At 38.9% G+C, this 21,947-nt stretch overlaps 2 protein-coding genes across 2 annotated transcripts in view; one reads left to right on the forward strand and one right to left on the reverse strand.

The window, feature by feature from the left end:
• The first annotated feature begins 63 nt into the window (after positions 1 to 63).
• On the forward strand, positions 64 to 9,690 carry SQSTM1 (sequestosome 1). Its single transcript, XM_015825969.1, has 8 exons — positions 64 to 329; positions 3,175 to 3,270; positions 4,672 to 4,898; positions 5,013 to 5,169; positions 5,430 to 5,519; positions 6,508 to 6,743; positions 7,569 to 7,776; positions 8,485 to 9,690. Exons 1-8 carry the CDS (start codon positions 146 to 148, stop codon positions 8,643 to 8,645), a joined length of 1,359 nt encoding a protein of 452 aa, XP_015681455.1. The 5' UTR covers positions 64 to 145; the 3' UTR covers positions 8,646 to 9,690.
• An 8,239-nt stretch (positions 9,691 to 17,929) lies between these two features.
• The window catches only part of TBC1D9B (TBC1 domain family member 9B), a 36,549-nt gene continuing 32,531 nt past the window's right edge, over positions 17,930 to 21,947 (reverse strand). Inside the window, exons 20-22 of the mRNA XM_015825863.1 lie at positions 21,540 to 21,593; positions 21,306 to 21,409; positions 17,930 to 20,217 (exon numbers count right to left, since the gene is read on the reverse strand). Of these exons, the coding sequence (XP_015681349.1) occupies positions 19,558 to 20,217; positions 21,306 to 21,409; positions 21,540 to 21,593 (818 nt within the window). The 3' untranslated portion in view covers positions 17,930 to 19,557. The remainder of the gene's footprint in view (positions 20,218 to 21,305; positions 21,410 to 21,539; positions 21,594 to 21,947) is intronic.

Consider the following 21,947-nt stretch of genomic DNA (forward strand, 5'->3'; position numbering starts at 1 on the left):
GTCGTCATCGGCAGGCAGCGGTGGAAAGGACGTTGCTTGCGTGGTTGTTGAATCGCTGCTGCTGCTGCTGTTGTTCCTCAGCCGGCCTCCCGAGCGCCAATTTGTTGCTGCGCCATAGAAATCCAGCGCCGCTGCCGTCGCCGCGATGGCTCAGCTGACGATCAAGGCCTACCTGCTGGGCAAAGAGGAGACCACCCGCGAGATCCGGCGCTTCGCCGTCGACCTGCCCGCCCGCTACCAGCCGATACGGGAGAAGGTGGCCGAGCTTTTCCAGGGGCTGCTCCGCAATTCTGCCGCCGCCACGGGAGCCTTTCAGATGTACTATAAGGGTGAGCAACGGAGGGATCGAAGGGGCCGGAGGAGGGCGGGCAGCGATCTTGGGTGGCGCGGCTGCATCGTATGGAGCGCGGCACCCAAAGTCTGGTGCCTGCTGGGGCTTGTTAGCGCTTCCTTCTCTTCAGGTTTAGGTAGGCTGGAGCTTATTGTACTGCCAGGAGATAAGAACCCTAAATGCGGGTGTCTATTTAAATAAACGAGTGGAAATCCAAGAATTTTCAACCCCTTCCCCTAGGACAGGGGTAGGCAACCTTGGCTCTTTTATGACTGGTGGACTTCAACTCCCAGAATTCCTGAGCCAGCTGTGCTGGCTCAGGAATTCTGGGAGTTGAAGTCCACCAGTCATAAAAGAGCCAAGGTTGCCTACCCCTGCCCTAGGATCTGGGATATCCCCTTTTTTTTTATGGACACTCAGTTCATCAGGCTGGAGATTTTCTTGATCGTGGTTGTGCAGCAGGAAACTGTTAGATTTTTATCCCATCTATGTTACTTTATGAGTAACTCGAGGAAGTAATATTCCTTTCTCCTCCTATTTTCCTAATAACAACACTGTGACGTGGGTTGATCTGAGAGTCAGGCCCAAGGCCATCCAGCTAGCTTTCACATTTAAAGTAGGACTAGAACTCACCGTCTCCCGATTTCTAGGCCAGCAACTCAGCCTCTATATCTTCTATTGACTGAATTCATATACTAAAGTTCAGCTTATAAACTAAGAATCAATACAGGTAGTCCTCTACTTACGACCATTGGTTTAGTGAACATTCAAAGTTAGAATAGCACTGAAAAAAGTGACTTATGACCATTTTTCACAAGACTTGCAGCCGCCGCCGCCGCTGCTTGGAAACTAGCATGTATTTTGATGGTTGTGGTGTCCCAGGGTAATGTGATCCCCTTTTATGACCTTCTGACAAGAAAAGTCAATAGGAAAGTGAGATTCACTTAACCATATTACTAACTTAACTTCAATTATTCACTTAACTGTGGCAAGAAAGATTGTTTGTTAAAGGGAGCAAAACTCACTTAACGGCTGTCTTTCTTAGCAGTACAAAGTTTGGGCTCCATTGTGGTTGTAAGTCAAGGACTACTTATAGCAGTTTAGAAAAAACTTTGTTGATATAATATCCTGGTCCAAATTCCAAACTTTAATAGGTGATCCACAGTAGGACAAGAATAAACAAACAATTATGACTTCACATAGGCAAAATAAACTTTCATGCAGTAGTTAAAGGTCCAATGTCCTTGGTATGTTGTGACCATTCTTTCTAAACTTTGCTGCCCTAAAAGTAGTCCTATTACCTCATGTGAACAGAACAGACACAAGCCTCAAGTTTTGCAAAAAAAAAAAAAAAAGGCTTGAGAAAGTTTATTTCTTGCTATTGTGCAGTATGTTATGTACAAATTCCAGAAACTCTGGCTTAAATTCTTAGTTTTTAATTAATTAATCTTTAATTAGTTTTGGGGAAAAGTAACTTCAGAATATTTTGGTACTCTTCTCAAGCTATAGTGAGATCTTATTACAGATATGTTCAAAGAGGTGTGTTAGAGAATGGCTTTGAATTCACTTCTGGCAAAAGCTGGACAAAAAGCAAAGTCATGTAGTATTGACCTGTAGTGGGGTAAATTGTTTCCTTGTGAATGAAGGGATTGTGTTAGATCAGTGTTTCTCAACCTTGACAATTTTAAGGCATGTGGACTTCAACTCCCAGAATTCCACAGCCAGTATTGCTGGCTGTGGAATTCTGGGAGTTGAAGTCCACATGCCTTAAAATTGTCAAGGTTGAGAAACATTGTGTTAGATGATTGGGTAGTGTAACTCTGGAAAGGTACTGGAAGGATTACATTTCTCTTTATAGAAAACGGGTGGAGCTTACATCAGATCTTTTATCTAAATGATGTTTTCATCATTTTCCCCCTCCACCATGGAAAACCACGGCATTAATTTGAGATAATAATTACTGATTGATTCAGAGAAGAAATACATTTTCTTTATTCTGTTTTGCAATCCAGTAGAAATCTTACTACTTGTTTCTCTAGAGTTTTTTAAAGACAGTATTTCTTCTATCATTTGCAACAGTATGGTATGACTGAGTTTGTGTTTGACATCCAAGAGTTACAAAAAGAACCTGATGCCTGCTTTTCCAGATTGAGAATAAAGATAATAACTGTTTACTACCTAGATCCATATAAAATCGTACTTTGAATTTTACTCCTTTTCTAGGCCTCTTTAAAACTTGTTGGAGTCTCTTAATTTTTTTTTCCATCCTAGGTTTTTCTCCCAAATGCAGGGTCTGCTTTTTTCAGGTTGAGTGTTGATCCATTGGTTGCAGCTGGAATTGACCAACCAGTTTGTCACCCGAGCATAATATTGTGGGCTGGGAGAAAATGACTGATCCCACATCGCCCAGCCTGCTTTCATGCCTAAAACAGGACTAGAACTCACAGTCTCTTGGTTACTAGCCAGGTGTCTTAATCAGTAGTCAAAACAATCTCTCATTGGAGTTCTTGTTATTTGTCACTTGATTTTAGCCTTGAAATAGAGACTGGCATAATACTTTTTATATTTTGCATAAAGCAGTCAGTAGAAAATTAATTGAATTGAATTAGATAGGTAGGAGATATGCAGTCTGTAGATTGTTTGCTTTTGGGTAGAGCAGTGTTTTTGAGCCTTGGCAATTGTATGATGTGTGGACTTAAGTCCTAGAATTCCCTAGCCAGCATGCTAGCTGGGGAATTCTGGGACTTGGGAGCCACACAGGTGGCATGTTACATAAGAATTGTTCAGACTATGATTGCATATCTTTTCTATCAAATAGTAAATGGATTATTATTTCTTTTCAGATGAAGATGGTGATATGATCGCTTTTTCCAGTGATGAGGAATTGAAGTTGGTTCCACCTGCTGTGAAAGCTGGAGTTTTCCGGATTTTTGTTAAAGGTAACATTGATTTGTGTGTGGCAGTTGTACTCTTATACATTCTGGGCTATGGAGTTGGTTCAAAATAAAGAACCTGCACTACACAGATTATTTTCAATTCATAATCTTTATGCAAGAAACTCATTGGAAATATTATTTCAGGCTAAGTAGAAATCAGAGAAAATTAAAGGCAATGGTGGATATGAAATTAAAATACAAATAATCCTTGACTTACACCAGTTGGGACTGGAACATCTCACTAAGTGATTTGGGCATTAAATGATGCCCACTTTTACAGCCTTTTTTGCTGTGAGCGTTAAACGAATCTGGGTTCCCCCATTGACTTTATTGAAAGCCTCCTGGGAATGGTGATCACATGGCTCTGGGATGCTGCTGCCATTATAAATACATGCCAGTTGCCATGTGCCTGAATTTTGATTATGGGGTCACTGTAGCAGTCATAAGTGTTATAAGACACTTTTTTCCAGTACTGTCGTAACTTCAAACAGTTATTAAATGAATGGTTGTAAGTTGAGGATTGTGGCAACTCCTCACTTTTGACAATTGTTCTTGCAATTATAATTTCTAAGAATAATTTCTTGTTACAGCTAAAATACTATGTGAAGGTAATTAGGACATTGTACCTTTTCTATATAAGCCATCTATAGCAAGAAGTAATTTGTTGCTAAACAAGGTAAAGCCCAAAATTTGATCATGTGACCATGGGGATAGCTCCAGCGGTCATTAAGTATGAAAAATGGTTATAAGTCACTTTTTTCAGAGCTGTTGTAATTTTGAACAGTCACTAAACAAATTGTTGTACGCTGAGGACTACCTGTTATAGTTTGATCAGCACGGTTATAGTTGAACAATAGCTTATATGTCAGGGGCCACTTCAAACCTCATCCTAAGGAAGCAGAACCCGTGGGAGCAGTTTCTTCCAAAAGGAACTTTTATTAGGAGAAGCTGATAGCAGGCATACTAGACAGGATCTGAGGATTTCAATAGGTTAAAAGTGTCCCAAGCAAACCCCACCCCAAAGTTTATCCGGTCAGTTCACATGGTCCAATCCCCAGGTGTTAAGTCTGTTGTGGGAAAGAGCAGATAACACCAGGCTGTCTCAGGGTTGCAGCAGGTTTTGTTGGCTCTTCACAGCTTCCCTTCCAAACCGGAGGCACGTTCCTTTCTTCTCCCCCCTCTTTCTAGCTGACATCAAGGGGAGAGATAGTTCGCAGAGGAAGTATGCAGAAACAGCAAAGTGTTACAGTGTAGTGATAGAGGAAATCAGAGCAATAACCCGCAGTGCTTTCCCCCCTCCCCTCCAGGAGCATGGCAGAAGTATAGAAAGACTAGAGTATGGGTTAAAGATAGAAAAGAGCCCCCTTAGAATATGGGTTCTGACATTATATTTGTGTCTTTCAGAAAAAAAGGAGCTTAAGCATATGAACCGCCATTCCTGCAACAAGGAGGATTCTCCAAACCTCGTGCATCCTAATGTGGTCTGTGATGGTTGTGAGGGCCCAGTTGTGGGTTCCAGATTCAAATGTGCAGTTTGTCCAGACTATGACCTGTGCAGCACTTGTGAGGGAAAAGGTATCCATAAAGAGCATAACATGATCATGTTTCCAAGTCCATTCGATCAGCTTGAGGTTAGTATTATGAAGAAAGCCAGATATTCAAAGATAATTTGTAAAAATTATAAGGTCAGTTTGTGGTGTATTTTAAAGCTGCTGTAGCTTAAAAAACATTTGTTTACCCTTTAGTGGCTTCTCCAGGGTCGCTGGCTTCGTAAAATGAGACACGACCCTTGCTCCTTTCGCTGGATGCACGGTAGGGGACACCGGCGTTTTGGCCATCATCACCAGAATCACAGCCAGGCACAAGCTAGTACTTCTTCTCAAAGTGATGCTCCAGCGCGCGGTAAGAAATCAAAGTTGCAATAACAGGAGTCTTTTAAGTGCAAAATAAATTAGCAAAAATCTAATGTCCGTCTAAAAATTATTTCCTTGCCAATGCTGTTTATATAAAAGTTCTTCTTCTTAAAAAGTATCATCTTAAAATTATATATCTAATTTTATACATGTGCACACATACCCATCCCTAGTCAGGATTGATAAACTCATAAAATTCTTGTCTTGAATAATGGTTATATATGTATCATTTATACTTTTGCTTTATAGAAGAAACCACTAGCAGTGAAGCTCAAGATCACAACGTCAGTTTCCTGAAGAATGTTGGAGAAAGTGTTGCTGCGTTCCTGAGTCCACTTGGTAAACAGTTCCTTTCACTGTATATTTTTATTTATAAAATATATTTATTTGTAAAATTTATTAACCGCCCATCTTACCACAAGGTAACTCTGGGAGGCTTAACAATATTAAATACTGGTTTTCTTGTCCCTCTTGTGAACTTCCCAGAGGCCAACCTTTGTATTGATTTGGCTCACCCAAACTTCAATGAAAAATATAGAATACTATATTATGTAAGATACCTTGAAAGTAGGGTTTCGTTTATATATATTGTCAACTATAATCATCCTTTAATATCATTAATAAATTAACAGTGATTAAGCATACTGACAATGTGATGCCTAAGTAGTATCTAAGCATTTGAAGCTCTCATGTATTAATGCAGCGGTTCTCAACCTTTGGGTCGCGACCCCATTTGGGGTCGATCGACCATTTCACGGGGGTCGCCAAGCAAGGCTGTCCGCCATTTTTTTCCCCTTTTCCGGCGGGTGCCTTACCTCCCTTGGGCTGGGCCAGCTGGTGGTCGGCCTGCTCCGTCTCTGCCGCTTGCCAGCTACGCCTCGGCCGGCGTAGGGGGTGGAACCACGCATGCGCGGCGCTCCCGGGCAGCGAAAGTCCTCGACTTACAACCGGTTGGGTAGTCCTCGACTTACGACCGGTTTAGTCCTCAACTAACGACCGGTTGGGGTCGCGGCATTAAAAAGGTTGAGAACCACTGTATTAATGTGTAATCTAAGAATGAGCTGGCACTCGTGCATCAAGGACCAGAGAATAACTGATGCGACACCCAATTGATGTAATCTAGTTGCTCATTTTTATGTTCTCCCAAATGATGATTTATTTGGAAATACGTTGCCTTTGGAGTAGGGGGTGGACGACAGAAGAATTAATGTCTAGTTTTGAGACAAAATACGATAGAACTAGAGTTATAAACAGACAGAAATTTAGTGATGCCCACGAATATACTGCAGTATGTCATTAACGTAACCCATGTCAACTGCTTTTTTAGGCATTGAAGTGGATATTGATGTAGAACATGAGGGTCAAAGAAGCAAAGTATCATCACCTGCGCAACCTAGTTCGGAGAAGAGCTGCCCCAAGCCTAGCAGTCCGACTGAGCAGACCAAACCAGAAGCAGATTCTGAAAATAATCTAGACATAAGTGATGCTCTTTCAAACCAAATGCAGGAGATGATAGTCTATTCTCCTCCTGCACAGATGGAAGAAGAGACTACTTTGTCACAGGTACAAGAAATGACAGTTTTGCATGCCTAAAGATATGTTAATTGCTGCTCCAAGAATGCTGAAGCTTTGGGGATACGATAAACTTTGTAACCTGCAAGAGAAAAATAACTTGTTAATACTTATAATAAAGTGTGCTTTATTGTTAATATTTAATCTTAAGCTTGCTCATACTAGACCAGTGATGGTGAACCTTTTAGAGACAGAGTGCCCAAACTGCAACCCAAAACCCACTTATGTATCGTCGGGTGCTGGGTGGGTGTGGCCCATTGGGTGGGTGTGGCTGCAATGGTAACGGCAGACTGGGTGGGACTAAAAAGTTCAATCAATCAATTCCAACTTTGCGAGATCTTTTTTTTCCTGTGAGAAGTTGAAATTGATTGATTGAACCTTTTTTTTGCACATGGCGGTGGAGGCCTAAAGCCAGCTGAAGGCCTAGGACTGGGCTGATGGCGCATGTGCCTACAGAGGGCTCTGCGTGCCACCTGCGGCACACGTGCCATAGGTTTGCCACCATGGTACTAGACCCTTGTATGAAATGGCTGAACTGCCTCAGATGGGCATGGAGTGAAGTGGAATTGAATATCCAAGTTCTCTGGAACACCTCCTACCTGAATTGAAATTTTTTTTCATGTCCTTAGATTCTGGGAGGAGTGATATTTCTGTGTATGTTGTAGGATTTACTATCTGTTGTAATATAGACATATAATATAGAGGTAGTCTGCTTCTTTTGAATTAGTAAAAAGCAAGCTACCATTTCTAGATGGAGTTGTAAATATAGCTAGTGAAAGTAGGCTTGCTAACATTTTATGTATTTGTATATTCCAGGAACGAAGCGAATCCAGTGGTAGTTTAGCAGCAGATGAGGACTGGACCCATTTATCTTCAAAGGAAGTAGATCCTTCAACTGGTGAATTGCAGTCCTTACAAATGGTAGAGGAAGACAGTCCAAAATCTCTAAATCCAGTAGAAGCTCCCACTAATGCTGGACCAACAGGCTTGCGAGAAGCCGCAATGTACCCTCATCTTCCACCTGGTAATAAGAACTAGGCAGGCTCCAAAACTATTTTATAGAAATGATCATGTCCTAATAAATTTGGCTACAAATATTTCTACAAAAATATTATTAAAGCATTGGTAGAATTATAGCATCATCATCTTTTTAGGCTTGCACAGAAGTTCAAAAATAGCTAAGCTGCTTTAGTGAAGAGCTGATATGCTTTGCATGCTTGTACAAGAGTTGAAACACTTTTTCCAAACCATTCTTGATGAAAGGCAAGGTCCTACAGTATACAGCGAATCAAGGGAAGAAATCCTCTGCCCAAATGGCAGTCTGATCTAAAGAAAGTTCTAACACAATGTCTACTTTTACAAGTAGCAGCATTATAGGTCACCTGACACTTTTATTGCCTAAGTTATGGAATGGTAATATAAACATCATTTAGCTAGAAAATCAATTTAGGAATATTTGAAAGATCTACCTTCAACCTGAATTTTAATTTATATGGCTGATTATAATCGGGTTTGTTTTAAGCTTTGCATTTTGTGAAAATCAATCCCTATTATGATTATTAGATTTGAGATTAAGGATTGTTCTATAAAGTGTCTTTTTAAAAATGACTTCATATTAGTAATAATTGTTGAATTTAATTAAATTCAGGTGTGGAATTGCAAATTTCAGGTGTGTGATTACTATTTTTATGGACCAACGAATGTAACATGCTGAAATTCATTCTGTTTACAGAAGCAGACCCTCGTCTGATTGAATCCTTGTCCCAGATGCTCTCGATGGGATTCTCTGATACAGGAGGCTGGTTAACTCACCTGCTGCATTCCAAGAGCTACGACATTGGGGCAGCCCTGGACGCTATCCAGTATGCCAAGCAACCGTCCAGTTCCGAATAGCTCTTGTATAACTCATAGTTCCTAAAACATTGTTAAAGCCTCTTTTTATATCTTTCTCCTTTCTGTAATGATCTGATTGTAATTCCATATTCACAGATAACATAATCATACTAACTTTCAAAATTTAGTTTCTTTACCTCATGCGCTGGGTAAGGGTTAATAATTACATAAGGAAGAGAACTAGTTTAAAGTTATCACAGGTGATCTTTTACCTTCAAGTTGTGGCAATGGCACGGTCAGGACAAGGATATTTTGCTTTCACATTGGTGAATCTTCCATCTTTAGTCACCATCATGCAGCCATGTGATTATTAGACACTTTTATTTTAGTGCTTTAGTTATAACAAATTTGTTTAATTACAGGTATATCAATTTATTAAAGAAAATAGATACCAATAATAGTGTTAGCTTTTTTAAGCTATCACCTGTCCCAAAATTTGATTTTTGTAGAAAGCCTTTGAAATGTTTTCCATGCCTCTTGTATCAATAATAGCAGTCCCATTAACAATACAGTACTTTTGATAATTTTGGCATACAGCATAGTTCCACAAATCATTAAAGCCATACCTAAAATAATATGACCAGAATATAACCCACTTCATTATTCAACACTGAGTAATTTTAAATGCAGGCCATATTGCTATTATTTTAAACCATCTCACTGGAAAATCAGCAAATCTCACTGTAGGGCCTTAAATATCATCATCAAAATCCTCTTCTGTGGAAAAAAGACTTCCATAAAGGCTGTTTGATTTAACAGGAGCAGAGGACCCTGAAGAAGTAAATTCTGCAGGTTGTGCCTTATCTTGACAAGTAGCCAAACCTGCAGAGTATTTGCTGATTTTCCCAGGGTGATCAGAGATGGAAACCTCTTTTGCTCTGTCAAAGCAGGTTAATACATTCTGTTGTGGTTTGAGATGCCAGCTACCACACCCACCACCAGAAGTGGTGGCTCTTTCATCACTTGTGCCTGCAGCAGGTGTTTTGTCTGATGTCCTTTGCCTTCCACCTGTTGTGTCAATATTATAACTCTTGTCAGATAAAAGGAATTTATTCCATTTTGAAAGTCCAGTTAGTTTTGATTCTGGCTGTTGTTTATTTCTTTGTAGCACATAGTCTTCAGTCACAGGAATTATACTGTCAGATAAATCATCTCTACAGCTTTTTACATTAACCATGGCTAAATGTCTCTTATCCTAAAATAAAAAAACAAAAATTGCGACAATGTCAATTCTTAAATGCTAAAGGAAGAAGCTTTCAACTGATAGGTTATCTTTATAGTTCCCAGAGCTTTCTTATTCTATAGCCATTTCATTTCTGGGATGGTGATTGCAGTTTGAACTGTAAGGATCGTGTTAATAGTTACCCTCTAGAATTGTCAGGCCTGTCAGGGTCATTGATTGGTCAAAAACACAGTTCTCCCACAAATTAACATTTCAGCTTGGAAAGCTCAACATTAATTGCCAAATGGAAAAGTGTTACACTAGTTACACAGTAGAGCAGTGGTCCCCAACCCCTGGGTTGCAGCCCATCACTGGCCATGGGCTGTTTGGAACTGGGCCACAGAAGCGGCAGGTGAGCCCAGGCAGCTCCACTTGTGTGAGCAGCAGGTGAGTGCAGGTGCAAAGCTCCCATTTGCTCAAACGGCATGCATGCACTCTCACAGCTCATGCTTGCCTGGAACCCTCTCCCTCCCCCGCAGCACTGGTCTGCAAAGCCGGAAAGGTTGGAGACTGCTGCAGTAGAGATTTACTACAGGTAACAGAGCTGGGTTACACATGTAACACGTATCTTCAGAAGTGTTCAAAACACTCTACAAAAATGTTCCAATAGTGGGAGATCTATATTTCAAAGGATACTCGAGAAATAGATCCATACGTGCTAATTAAAAAGAAACCATGTTAGCAGTGGAGCTCTATCCTCCAAACTATTCTACTAGGGAATCCTTTCTAATACTCAACTAGAATCTGGCATTCTGTAACTTAAATCCACTATTCCTTGTTGAGTGGTTAATGCCAATGTTACTCAGCAAATTTCCATAGCTGAGAGCGGACTAAACTTGGCACTCTCCATCACAGTTATAAAGGCAGGAATACAAACCAACCTAGATAAAATAATAGTTCAAAGTTTCCGCCATTCTTTGCCAACAGGAACACAGAGATACCTGCCAGAGTAATTATCCTATATTTGTCTAATTCAAAAGCACCAGATACTCTTAACTCATAATTATTGTGGACATGACGTATTCTATATATTCACTGAGAAAGGAACTATTGCTACTATGTAAAAAGGGTAATTTCTATATACAGGTAGTTCTCGATGTATGATCATTTGCTCAGCACCCATTGTGGTTACAACCAGTCCTTGGGAGTTCTAGCTGTCCAGCAACTCTGCAGTCACGTGATCGTGATCAGAGTGCTTAGCAGCTGTTTCACACGACCATTTGATTGGATTGGAATATAGTGGTTCTCCTTTCTATTGGCCATCTCCAGAAGATGTTGTTCATGGATGTACAAGGTTCCAGTCCATTTCCTCAAATTGTTCAACATTCACATGAAATCATGGAGGCAAACTCCTATGAGGTCATCTGTGGCTTTGGAATGTACTGATCACACCTAGCTCTATTATTGCTTACGTGCCATTCAAGAGATACAAAATGAATATTGCCCAAGTTTGATAATAGTCTGGATGAAGGAGAACAAGTTGAAAATGAATCCAGATTGTTTTGGATGATACTGTTTAAAACGTTGGAGCTACAGTTTGACCCTCAGCTGTCACTTGGTTTATAGGTGGCGATTTTGGCAAAATATACTTTTCTATAATGATGTTTAGTGCCAGCTATGTTTCTGTCAGACTTCTCAAAATAAATGAGCTTTCAAGGCACAAGTCTGAGTTCTGATCAATAAGATTAAGGAAGGTTATAATTATACAGAGATTCCAGTTGCTTTCAGATATTGATATTACATAATGGCAATTCAAAACCATAAGCTTTGATTTTTTTCATCTACCCTTTCAACAAAGGAAGGGGGAATCAGAATCAGAGGGATGGAAGGTCCTTGGAGGTTTCCCAATCCAACATGCTCCTCAGTGCAAGAATCCTCATATCATCCTGAACAAATCTTTTTTGGAAAATTTCCTCTGATGGAGATCCTGCAACTTCAGGAAGCGGAATGTTCTACTGCTTTTGGATTGCTCACTGTAAAGCTATTATCCGTTGGTTCTTGTCTTACAATGGGTGTTTTGGAAAATAAATCCACTTTTCCATGTGATTTCCCTTCATCTTTGGAAGGCTACTATCCTCTCTTTCCTTAGCTTTCTCTTCTTTAGACTAAATATCTCAAGTACTGTACTCTGGAAGGTTCATAACATTAAAACAATGTTGTGTTTAATATACAAATATTAAAGCACACACACAGCACCAAAGAATAGTTAACAAACCTCTCAACATAGGCAAGAAACAGGCTCGGTCCCACACCTGAGATCTCCGGCTCGGACACAGAACCAAGTCTACCAAACCTTACAAAAGGCCAACAGGGTAGGGGCCAACCTAATCTCAGGAGGGTGATCATTTAAAGGGCCGGCACTGTGGCAGAAGAGGTCCTTCTTTGGGGCCCCACCAACCAACACTCCTTCACTGACAGAACCCACAACGTGCCTTTCCTGATGGACCAGAGACAGAAACAACAGGGAAGAGATGGTCTTGTAAATAAGTCCAGCCCTTAATTATGAAGGGCTTTCAAAGTAACTACCAGCACCTTGAATTGCATACTGAAGCAAAGTGGTAATCAATGCAGCTTGTGAAGCTGTGGTGTCACGTGCTGAAAAACTGGCACCGTTAGTTGCCCTGCTGCCACATTCTGCATTAGCTGAAGTTTCCAAATGCTCTTCAGGACCTGACTCATATAGGTCATGTTGCAGTAGTCCAATTTTCATGAGGGCATAAGGGACTGTGATTGGGCCCTCCATTCAGGAATAGATGCAATTAATATTTCTTTACTATTCGTAGAATTTAGTCTTCTTTGTAACCCTATTTCCAAATTAAAAAGTCTTACCTGCCAGCCTGTTTTTTCCTTGATATTAGCAGCCATATTCTCATCACTTATTTGCCCTGATTCTTCTTTACGCCTGGAGGTAGATCACATTTAACTACTGTATACAACTGTATCTTTATATACATATGGAAAAGTAAAAGCAAGCTGTCAAATCAGGAATAACTGATGTTTAAGTGTATAAAGAGGGAAAATGTGTATAACTGTACATGCAAAATACCTACAACCTTGTTTTAGTAAGGGAATAAAAGAAATCTATCAATCCTTGTAATAAGAAGTTTCACATTCAGTGATGGGCATAAATGCTACCAGGCAAAAAAAGCCTGTGTGTAAATCAGCACCAAATTACAATGACACCAACTTACCACACACAGAATAACATGTATACAAATAGAGATAATATTTGCATGATTGTCATTATGTGTTATATATGTACCCCATCCCCTAGAACAGTGGTTCTCAACCTTTTTAATGCCGCGACCCCAACCGGTCGTAAGTCGAGGACTAAACCGGTCGTAAGTCGAGGACTACCCAACCGGTCGTAAGTCGAGGACTTTCCCTGCCCGGGAGCGCCGCACATGCGTTGTTCCGCCCCCTGCGCCGGCCGAGGCGTAGCTGGCAAGCAGCAGAGACGGAGCAGGCCGACCACCAGCTGGCCCAGCCCAAGGGAGGTAAGGCACCCACCGGAAAAGGGGAAAAAATGGCGGACAAAAAAAATGGCGGACAGCCTTGCTTGGCGACCCCCATGAAATGGTCGATCGACCCCAAATGGGGTCCCGACCCACAGGTTGAGAAACACTGCCCTAGAACACCTGTGAGCATAAATATAGAAAAAAGAGCAATCAACATGTTAATACCATACCTAAGTTTGCCTGCAGGTGACTGATCCTGTTCTCCTTGTAGCAAATTTAGCTTCTGTACGTGGTGTCTGCAATCAGCCCCAGAGCCCTGACCAAAAACCTAAATAGGTTGAAATTCCATTAAAATACTATTTCCCTTCAATTCTTGAATGCCAAACTGAAAATTAAAGAATATAATTCTACCTGAGTACAACTGTTACAAACACGTGAGGGAGGAAAACAAATCTTATATTTTGATATATGCATATCTATATATTGCGTCTGGAATCTTTAATTGGGTCAAGCGGTGCATCAGAGGGCAAAACCTTTTCAACCAAGGCACCTCAAATGTGGCTAACCTACAGAATGCTGGGACCTATGACTCCCAAGGGAATTAAACTTTAGTGCTGCTGAATGCGGCTTCTTCAATACTGTTGCTGTGCAGTCATGGTCAGTTGTGGTCATGTCATTTTCATTTTCAACGTTCCCTGACAGCTTCCTCTAAATTCATGGGAAGGCCGGTGCATGTGTGCTCGCCCTGCATTCCCTCACTCATTCTGCCACCCAACAGTAGCCACTTACCTGCCTGCTGAGGAGGGAGGGAGGGAGGAGGAATGGAAGGATGATTTCCAGCACTTACTACTAGCTTTCCACAAGAAAGCCCAGTGGGAAAGCCACTAGGAAGTCACTCCTGCTCTCACTGATATATTTTGCCTATCCAATGTCATTCTGTTTCTCTGTTTAGATAAGAAAATATCTCTGAAATGATGACATTAGAAAGCATATATTACCAAGTTCAGTTTGCCATTTCATAGCTGGATAAAATATAGTAGCTAGCCACTTTTTGCCATATTCACCATGTAACATTAATACTATGCTATGATATACTGTACTGTACTGCACTATACTACATATAATTGAATATATATATATTGCCTTTCTCCTTGAGCAAGTAACCTGGTAATTAACAATAATGAAATTACAAAATGTTCAAAAAGTTCTAACTGAGTCTGAAGCAAAAGAGAAAATTTAAAATAGATTCATGTATTCTAATTTATCAAGAATGTGGGGCCAAAGATAATTTCCACAGGATAATGGATGATTCCTTATCTCATGGCAGAACATTAAAACGTGGGCAGCAGGGGCATCTTCAAAAAGGCTCTCTGCCAGATTTTAACATAATAGGAGAGAAGGTCCCTCAGCTAGTTTGATTTTAAATTGTTTAGTGTTTCAAAAGTTAAAATCAGCACTTTAAATAGTTCCCTATTAGAATGATGGGGAAAATAGTATTAACTTTAATAAAGAAACGGGGGTTACATACCCTTAGAATTGACTGCTTTTCATCACATATTTTGCAGTTCCATTTTTTGCTTTTTTTAACCTAAGAAAGAATTTTAAGTATAATTACTATATTAGTATAAATAGTTCAGTCAGTCACTGTTCAGATTGTCTTCAAAATTTCCAAAGGCAAACTTTTATTGAATGTAGATATATGGATACAAAAAATGGTCTTTCCTCAAATAGCTCTAAATTTACAGTCTAGTGACTAAACCCTGGACCTGTAAGATATAATTCTACTATGCACCATAATCCATCTAAATTATGCAAATTAATTTAAATCTATATTTATCTCATATAATTTATGCTAATGCTAAAATAATGTCATGTGCAACAGTATTGTTGATGCTAAAATTTATATGCTTTGGCAACAGTTTAAAATGTAACTTTTCACCCTGACTTTTGGCTGAAACTGTATCAATGTCAGACCTTTGTTCCCTTTTCTTATCATAGATTTTTCAAATTATGTTATGGTTTTAAATATGTGTGGTTTTAGAAGGGATTACATGTATATTTATTACTTTAAACATTTCTTTTAACATACTATTAATTTATGTTTTTCCAAACTTTGAGATCCTTTTTAACAGTGAATATGTCTGTTAGAAATTCCTAATTTTCTTTGTAGATTTTCTTTGTATATGTGTTCCGTGGAATTACATAAACAGAGTGCAGAGATCTTTTCTATAATTTAAATCTGTTGTAAATTTATAATGAAATGAGATCAACATTCTTGTCGTCACTACCCAGCATAATAACTCAGCAGGCAGCTGCATCTGGTTGACCTTCTTGGAAAGATCAGATTTGGTTAGCATTTGAATAAGAGACCACCAGGAAATCTCAGATGGCAATGACAGACTATTTACATATTGTTAAGAAAATTGCATGGTCCTGTCTGTGAGTACAACTTGGAGATTTCAACTTTTTATAGGGTGCTGTATGTGTAATCTGGAAAATATGCTTATAACACATATAAGAAGAGAAAAGCCATTTTCCAATTAGTATCTCCATGAGATTCAACCAAAGCACCCTATATCGGAGAAGCAAAAAACTGAGGTTGAGAGTCAATCAGACACATATTACATAGTAATTAACTTGCTGCCTGATAGACAATCACTAGGTAAGTCCTCAGTCATCCCTGATTCATGTTGTTGGTTGTGGATTATGGGAATAGATATTCATGGAAACTGAGGGACCGCATATTGGAAAAGGCCCTGTTTGATTTTATGCATCAGGCTATTGCCAAGCAGAAATTTCTCTAATTCCAAGTGCTTCTCATTATGAAGATCTACCCTTTGTTCAAGAACAGCAAGAATGGGCAATTATGGCCCCTTTATGACCTGTGGACTTCAACTCCCAGAACTGCTGCCTCCTAGCATGGCTGGCTCAGGAATTCTGGGAGTTGAAATCCACTGGTAGTAAAAGGGGCCATAGTTGCCCACCCTTGCTCAAGAGAACATCAAAATCCTGAAAATGGATGCCCTTTCCCCACACAATTCCTATACGCCCCACCAACCCAGAGCACTATTTCCTCTTTAAAGAAATAAAATATTCCTGCTATTCTAATAACCCGGTACAATTTAATTTCCTTGGTTCAGTGTAAATTAGCCCTTTACCCAATTCAGAGATTTCCTTTTCTGCCTACAATTTTTTTTTAAAAAAAGTATCCCGCGCTACAGCGGGTCTCTCCTGGTTTCTCACCTGCTGCACTTGGAAGATATTACAGGAACAGCATCTCAGCACCTGAAACTGCTGAGCCATCAAAAAAGAGGGTTGTTTGGGGCTTTCGAGTGAAAACGAAACAAAGGAAACTTTCCCTCTTCAGAGACCACACACCAGTCCACCAACACTGTCGTAAGCCAGTCTCTCCGCTTCCTCCCCCCCCCCCGGGCCCATTTCACTTCGTGAAGACTTTAGACGGGAAAACGCGCGACGCACCATCAGCAGGCTCTTCCGCCTTGGACACGCCGGCCCTTTGTTATTGGTTTAAACGCTCAGAGGGACTGTTTTGGCGTGAGCCCATTGGCTGAGAGCAACGGGGGTGTGTGTGTGGCTTCAAAGCCCTGATCAAACGCAAGCGCTGCTGTGTCTGCAGAGGGCAGGTCTGATTTCTGCTTTTCGACTTTAGTGGCGAAATGGAGCCCTGCCCGCGCGCGTCCTCTGTAAAAGTGGTTTTCTCAAAGTCAGATCTGTTTATTTGGAAAAATGCGTGACTGATACAATAGAATATTTCTTGCTTAAGGTTGAAATGAGGGGTGCTTGGGTCAGTTTTTTTACCTTTCCCAGTATGGGCACATCTTTTAACTCATTCTTTGGGGAATAATCAGAGTTTACATAATTTATTACATTCTTCAATATAAAAAATGCTTGCAGAACAGTTGTTAAAGATCTTGACATTGACAACACGCATTTGAGGGGGTGCTCACTGAGCTTGGTTTCTTGCAGACGTTTCATTACCCAAACTAGGTAACGTCATCATCAACACTTACTATCATAAATTATTATAAACATTATAAACTAGTAACATCAGATGTTACCTAGTTTAGGTAATGAAACGTCTGCAAGAAAATAACCAAGCTCCCCTCAAATGTGTGATTGCTAATATCAAGACGTTTTAACAAGTGTTCTGCAAACATTTCTATACTGAAGAATGTAATAATTTGTAGAATGTGATTATTCCCCAAAGAATGAGTAAAAGATGTGCCCATATTGGGAAGGGTAAGAAACTGATGTCAGGATACTTATTGCGTGTTATACTGTACTGTATCACAAATAGGTAGTTACGGCTTTTGAGAGAATGGCTTATTATCTTAGATATAATAAGATAATGAAAAAGTTAATGGGTCTCTTCCCATTCTGAAAAGCACTTCTTTCGCAAATCTCAAAGCTGACTCATGACCTTAAAAAGAAAGTGCTGAGCTGAGCTTTAGTCTAATTAAGTCATGATTTAAGTGTTCTTATTTTAAGTACTTTCAGAGCTTTTGCAATGTATTTGAAAAATGAAAAGTGGAACACAACAGTTATCTTAAATAGATCTGATGATAAACGAAAATGAAAACAAATCTATGACATTCATTTATTGAATATATACATGATTGATCAGACAAAAACAATGTAAAATTACATGTATGTTGTGTGTGTACATATATATAATTAAAAGGTAATAAATTATTGAATTAGTAAAAGCTAATGTCATTATTATCTGCTTTCAGATACATGAATATGAAATTTGAGACTTAAATATACAGAATATGCCACAATCAGAATAACACTGGGTATTGCACTACTGGTGTATTCCATGGATACATATATTCAAGATCTTTAGACTTTTCTCCTGAACAGCCAATGTGACAACACTAATGGCTGGTTTAGCAATTAACATACACAGCATTTATACAATTTAAATTTAATTCATGCAACTAGTGTACAGAGCATGTATACAAATATAAACAAACAATGCTTCTTGAGAGTGAATGCCTTCCCATAGGGAAGCTATCAATCCAAAATGGAGCTCCAATTTTCTTCCAATCCACACATAATTTTGTAGAGGATGGGTCCTGTTTCTGAATATTTATACTACGCCATCAGAACACAAGGTGATCTAAACTTCACCTATTAATATACATTACATATACAATTGCAATCTTTCCATTGTACTGCAATTCAAATGATGTACAACATTTGGGTCACCACACAGCAAGTTATATATTTACATTTGCATTTCCTATGCATGTATTTACAAACAAAATAAAATTATTTAGACTTACTTCAGATCACAGAGAAAAACATGACTTACACAGGCTTTCTAATTATGCCAGCAATCAAAGGTAACAGACTGTAAGTTATGAGCTCAGGCTATGTACTATCTCAAATTATGAAGAAACAATAAAATAGTCTAAAGTCAGACAGTTAAGTCTTTTGCGTCTTGTGATCCTCAGGAATGTGAAATTCTATTTACTCTGCTCCATTCTCAATGGCTATTACACTCCTTTCTTTCGGGGAAATTAAAAATGAACATGGCACTGAAGAGTTAAAAAAGGACTAAAAGATATTAGTAAATATCTGTCTTTGGAATTTTGAAAGTTATATACTGTACTGATTAATATTAATGAATCACTTGGGATAGAAACCTGCTGTCCCAAGACACTGGGGCATTTTGAATTGCAAGATGCCAAGAGTAAGAGAATACAACATATTTACATTTAACAAGTTACTCCGCTGCATTATCAGTTCCTAGCAAGGTTTATTCAGGCAGGGTAGAAATATATAAAGCATTTTGAATTGCTGTGTCAGGACACACAGAAGCAGGGAAAAGATAGAAAGCAAGGGTACACTTCTAAATAATTACCAAGATACCCAGAGCAAAGGGAGGTACAGCATAGGTGTGCCTGAAATTAAGCTGCATTGAAGAAAGACAAGCAGAGGCACACATGCATAATTTACTGTAATAATTTTAAGCTGAGAGGCTATTCAGTTCTATCCTTTCATGCTTTTAGGAATTTAATGTTATTTTGGCAAGCAAGTTATCCTCCAGGGAAGTGCACATATCAAAGAATCACTATGACAAACCCCTTACTCAGTTTCTTTAATTAATGCATAGTTACTGAGGTTGGTTAAAAAAAAACCCTGTCCATCCATTAGGTTCCTAGACCTCCTGCCTGTTGCCCAACTTTCAACTTATTCCCCAAGTTCAACCTGATACAGAGGAGATTTCATAATCACTGGATGAACTGAATTGCCTTTCAATTTTCCTTTGCTCCTTGATTTTCTGTGTAACATCAATTTTCTTCTCAAAGTAGTTTACTAAGACTGACTCTGTAAGGATAGAGGCTAAGATCTGTTCAAAGGAGATGGACCAGTCTGCATCAATGGTGCTGCCACATCGTGCAGCTGAGCTGCCTGCCTCACAACCAACTAGAACTGTATCGTCCGCAATGTCTTCGCACTGTAAGGAGCCTGTGCTGACCATAGAATACGAAGACATGGACATATCATCTTTAGTTTCATCATCTGAAAACAACTGTAGGGGGGATCCTGGACCTTCGCCTCCTCCATCTACAAAAATCTGATTTTCCTGTTGGTTTTTCTCAATTTGAATATCCCCAGAAGCTTTGCCTTCTGGAGTAGTCTGAGAATATTGCTCTAGGATTGAACTCTGACTCTGATCTGAAGCCGGAGACTCTTTATTTACAGGGTCCTTTTTAGCAGGCTGATTCGAGAACTTTTTGCCAACCTCCCCAATTTGTAGAAGAAGGCTGGCAACAGTGGCAATGGCATGGTACAGTTCTTGCTCCAAAGAATCTTCACTGAACATGTTATACAGGGTCTTGCACAATTCTATAAATTGTTCCTTAAAAGAAAGAAAGACATATGATAGCAATTAATAAGGTGAAAAATCTTCCAATGGATAATGCAAAGCTAATGTCCAATTCTAATAGATGCTCTCTTAATCCTCTCAAGTTAACATCCCAGCAATAGCATGTTAAATTTCCATTTGAGATATTCACATTGTAAAAATGTAGACAATTAAGTGTTACATATTAATGATCCAGAAGAGAAATATCTACTAATAGTTGCAACGTATTTATATGCACTGCTACCATATGACTGGGTATTAACTCTAAAATTCGTTGGTCAAATTTATCAATCAATGATAAAATATACAACCTTTTCACGTTGTAAGAAAGTCATCTGGTTTAGACAATTAGAATGGAGGTACATCAGAGTATATTATTTTAACTTTGAAATGTACTTCCATTTTTTTATTGGGATGAGTTTAAAGCTATTTTTCATAATCACAAGTTGTGCACCTTGTTTTCTTATATAATCATATATAGACTCTACTTTTGTTCTGAATCTTTTATTTGTAATGCTGAAAAACTAAACAAGATGTTAATTCATTTTTCCTATTACCACAGTCCTAGTATCTGGCATCGTTTCAATTTATCTCTTCTATCTTTGTTTCGGTGATCCTGATGTAAGAGTTAAAATAATCTCTAAATAAAGAAGCTACTTTTTGATTGCTTTGGTCATTCCAGAATTTTACAGAATGCAAATGTTGAGTGCAAATCCTTGTAAGAGTATGCTTTATCAACCCATTTTATAGGAAGGGAGAGAGCATGAGTGAGCAAAAAAGAAAACAAATTCTAGCTTCAAACTCCCACCTCTACTATAATAAATTATCCTATAACAAATTATCTTTCAAAAGTAACATTATTCAAATATGGCATAGGTCAAATCACTTCAGTTTCTTCCTTAGTTCTGATAACATGACAATTTTCCTTAAAGTGAACAATACTTCACAGACAAACAGACATAGATAACTCAATAAAAAAGTTACACTAAAGTTTTCAAACTTTCTAGCTTGGTCTAACATTCTAAAAATCTCTCCTTCAAAGACACCATTTTAAATCCATAGATTCTCCAGCAACTTCCTACCTGACTCATCTTAGGGAGATCTTTGATTGTTTCTTTTCTGGCATCTTTCTCCTTGGCCCACATTCGCAAGTGGTATCTGTAATCATGAGGACTTGTGCCCCTCTCTGCAAGGAAGATTAATTCAATATAAATTAATGCATAATTATGAACTCTGGTAATGTCAGCATTGCCCAGGTATTTCTTTTAGAGCAGGACATCTTTAAGGAAACTACTAATAATAAGAACACTTCTTACCTTGATCTTTGGATTCCCCATCTCTTCCTGATTTATCTTCCTGAATATCTGTTTCTATAAAATCAAGCACATTAAGAATAAAGGCTATTTTTATTAGAAGCAGGGAATTACAAACAGAACAAATAAATGTTTATCCTAATATTGCATCTAGACTGAAGTACATGTAATGAAGATTCTGGATCAAAGTTAAGGAAAGATTACCATGGTTACTGTAGAAAAAAAAAGTACAACAGTCTAAAAATAGGTGAGGTCTCTAACTCAATTTCCTTTGCCCTGAATATGGCTTTTCCTTTTAAAAGCTGGTTCTGCTTTTTTAAACTACAAAGGGGAAATTAATTTAACTGAATATTGGCAAGCAAAAAACTTTCAACTTAGAATTTTAAAAAAGGGTTACTTAAATTTTTTGTT

The sequence above is a fragment of the Protobothrops mucrosquamatus genome, unplaced genomic scaffold, assembly GCF_001527695.2.
Source record: "Protobothrops mucrosquamatus isolate PMUCROS unplaced genomic scaffold, P.Mucros_1.0 scaffold_203, whole genome shotgun sequence".
In the NCBI taxonomy this organism is placed as follows: Eukaryota; Metazoa; Chordata; class Lepidosauria; order Squamata; family Viperidae; genus Protobothrops; species Protobothrops mucrosquamatus.

Coding starts and splice junctions, on each gene's coding strand:
- SQSTM1 (XM_015825969.1), top strand. CDS start 146: ATGGCTCAGCTGACGATCAAGGCCTACCTGCTGGGCAAAGAGGAGACC. Junction 6,744..7,568: donor AAGAGACTACTTTGTCACAG/GTACAAGAAATG, acceptor TGTATATTCCAG/GAACGAAGCGAATCCAGTGG. Junction 7,777..8,484: donor GTACCCTCATCTTCCACCTG/GTAATAAGAACT, acceptor TTCTGTTTACAG/AAGCAGACCCTCGTCTGATT.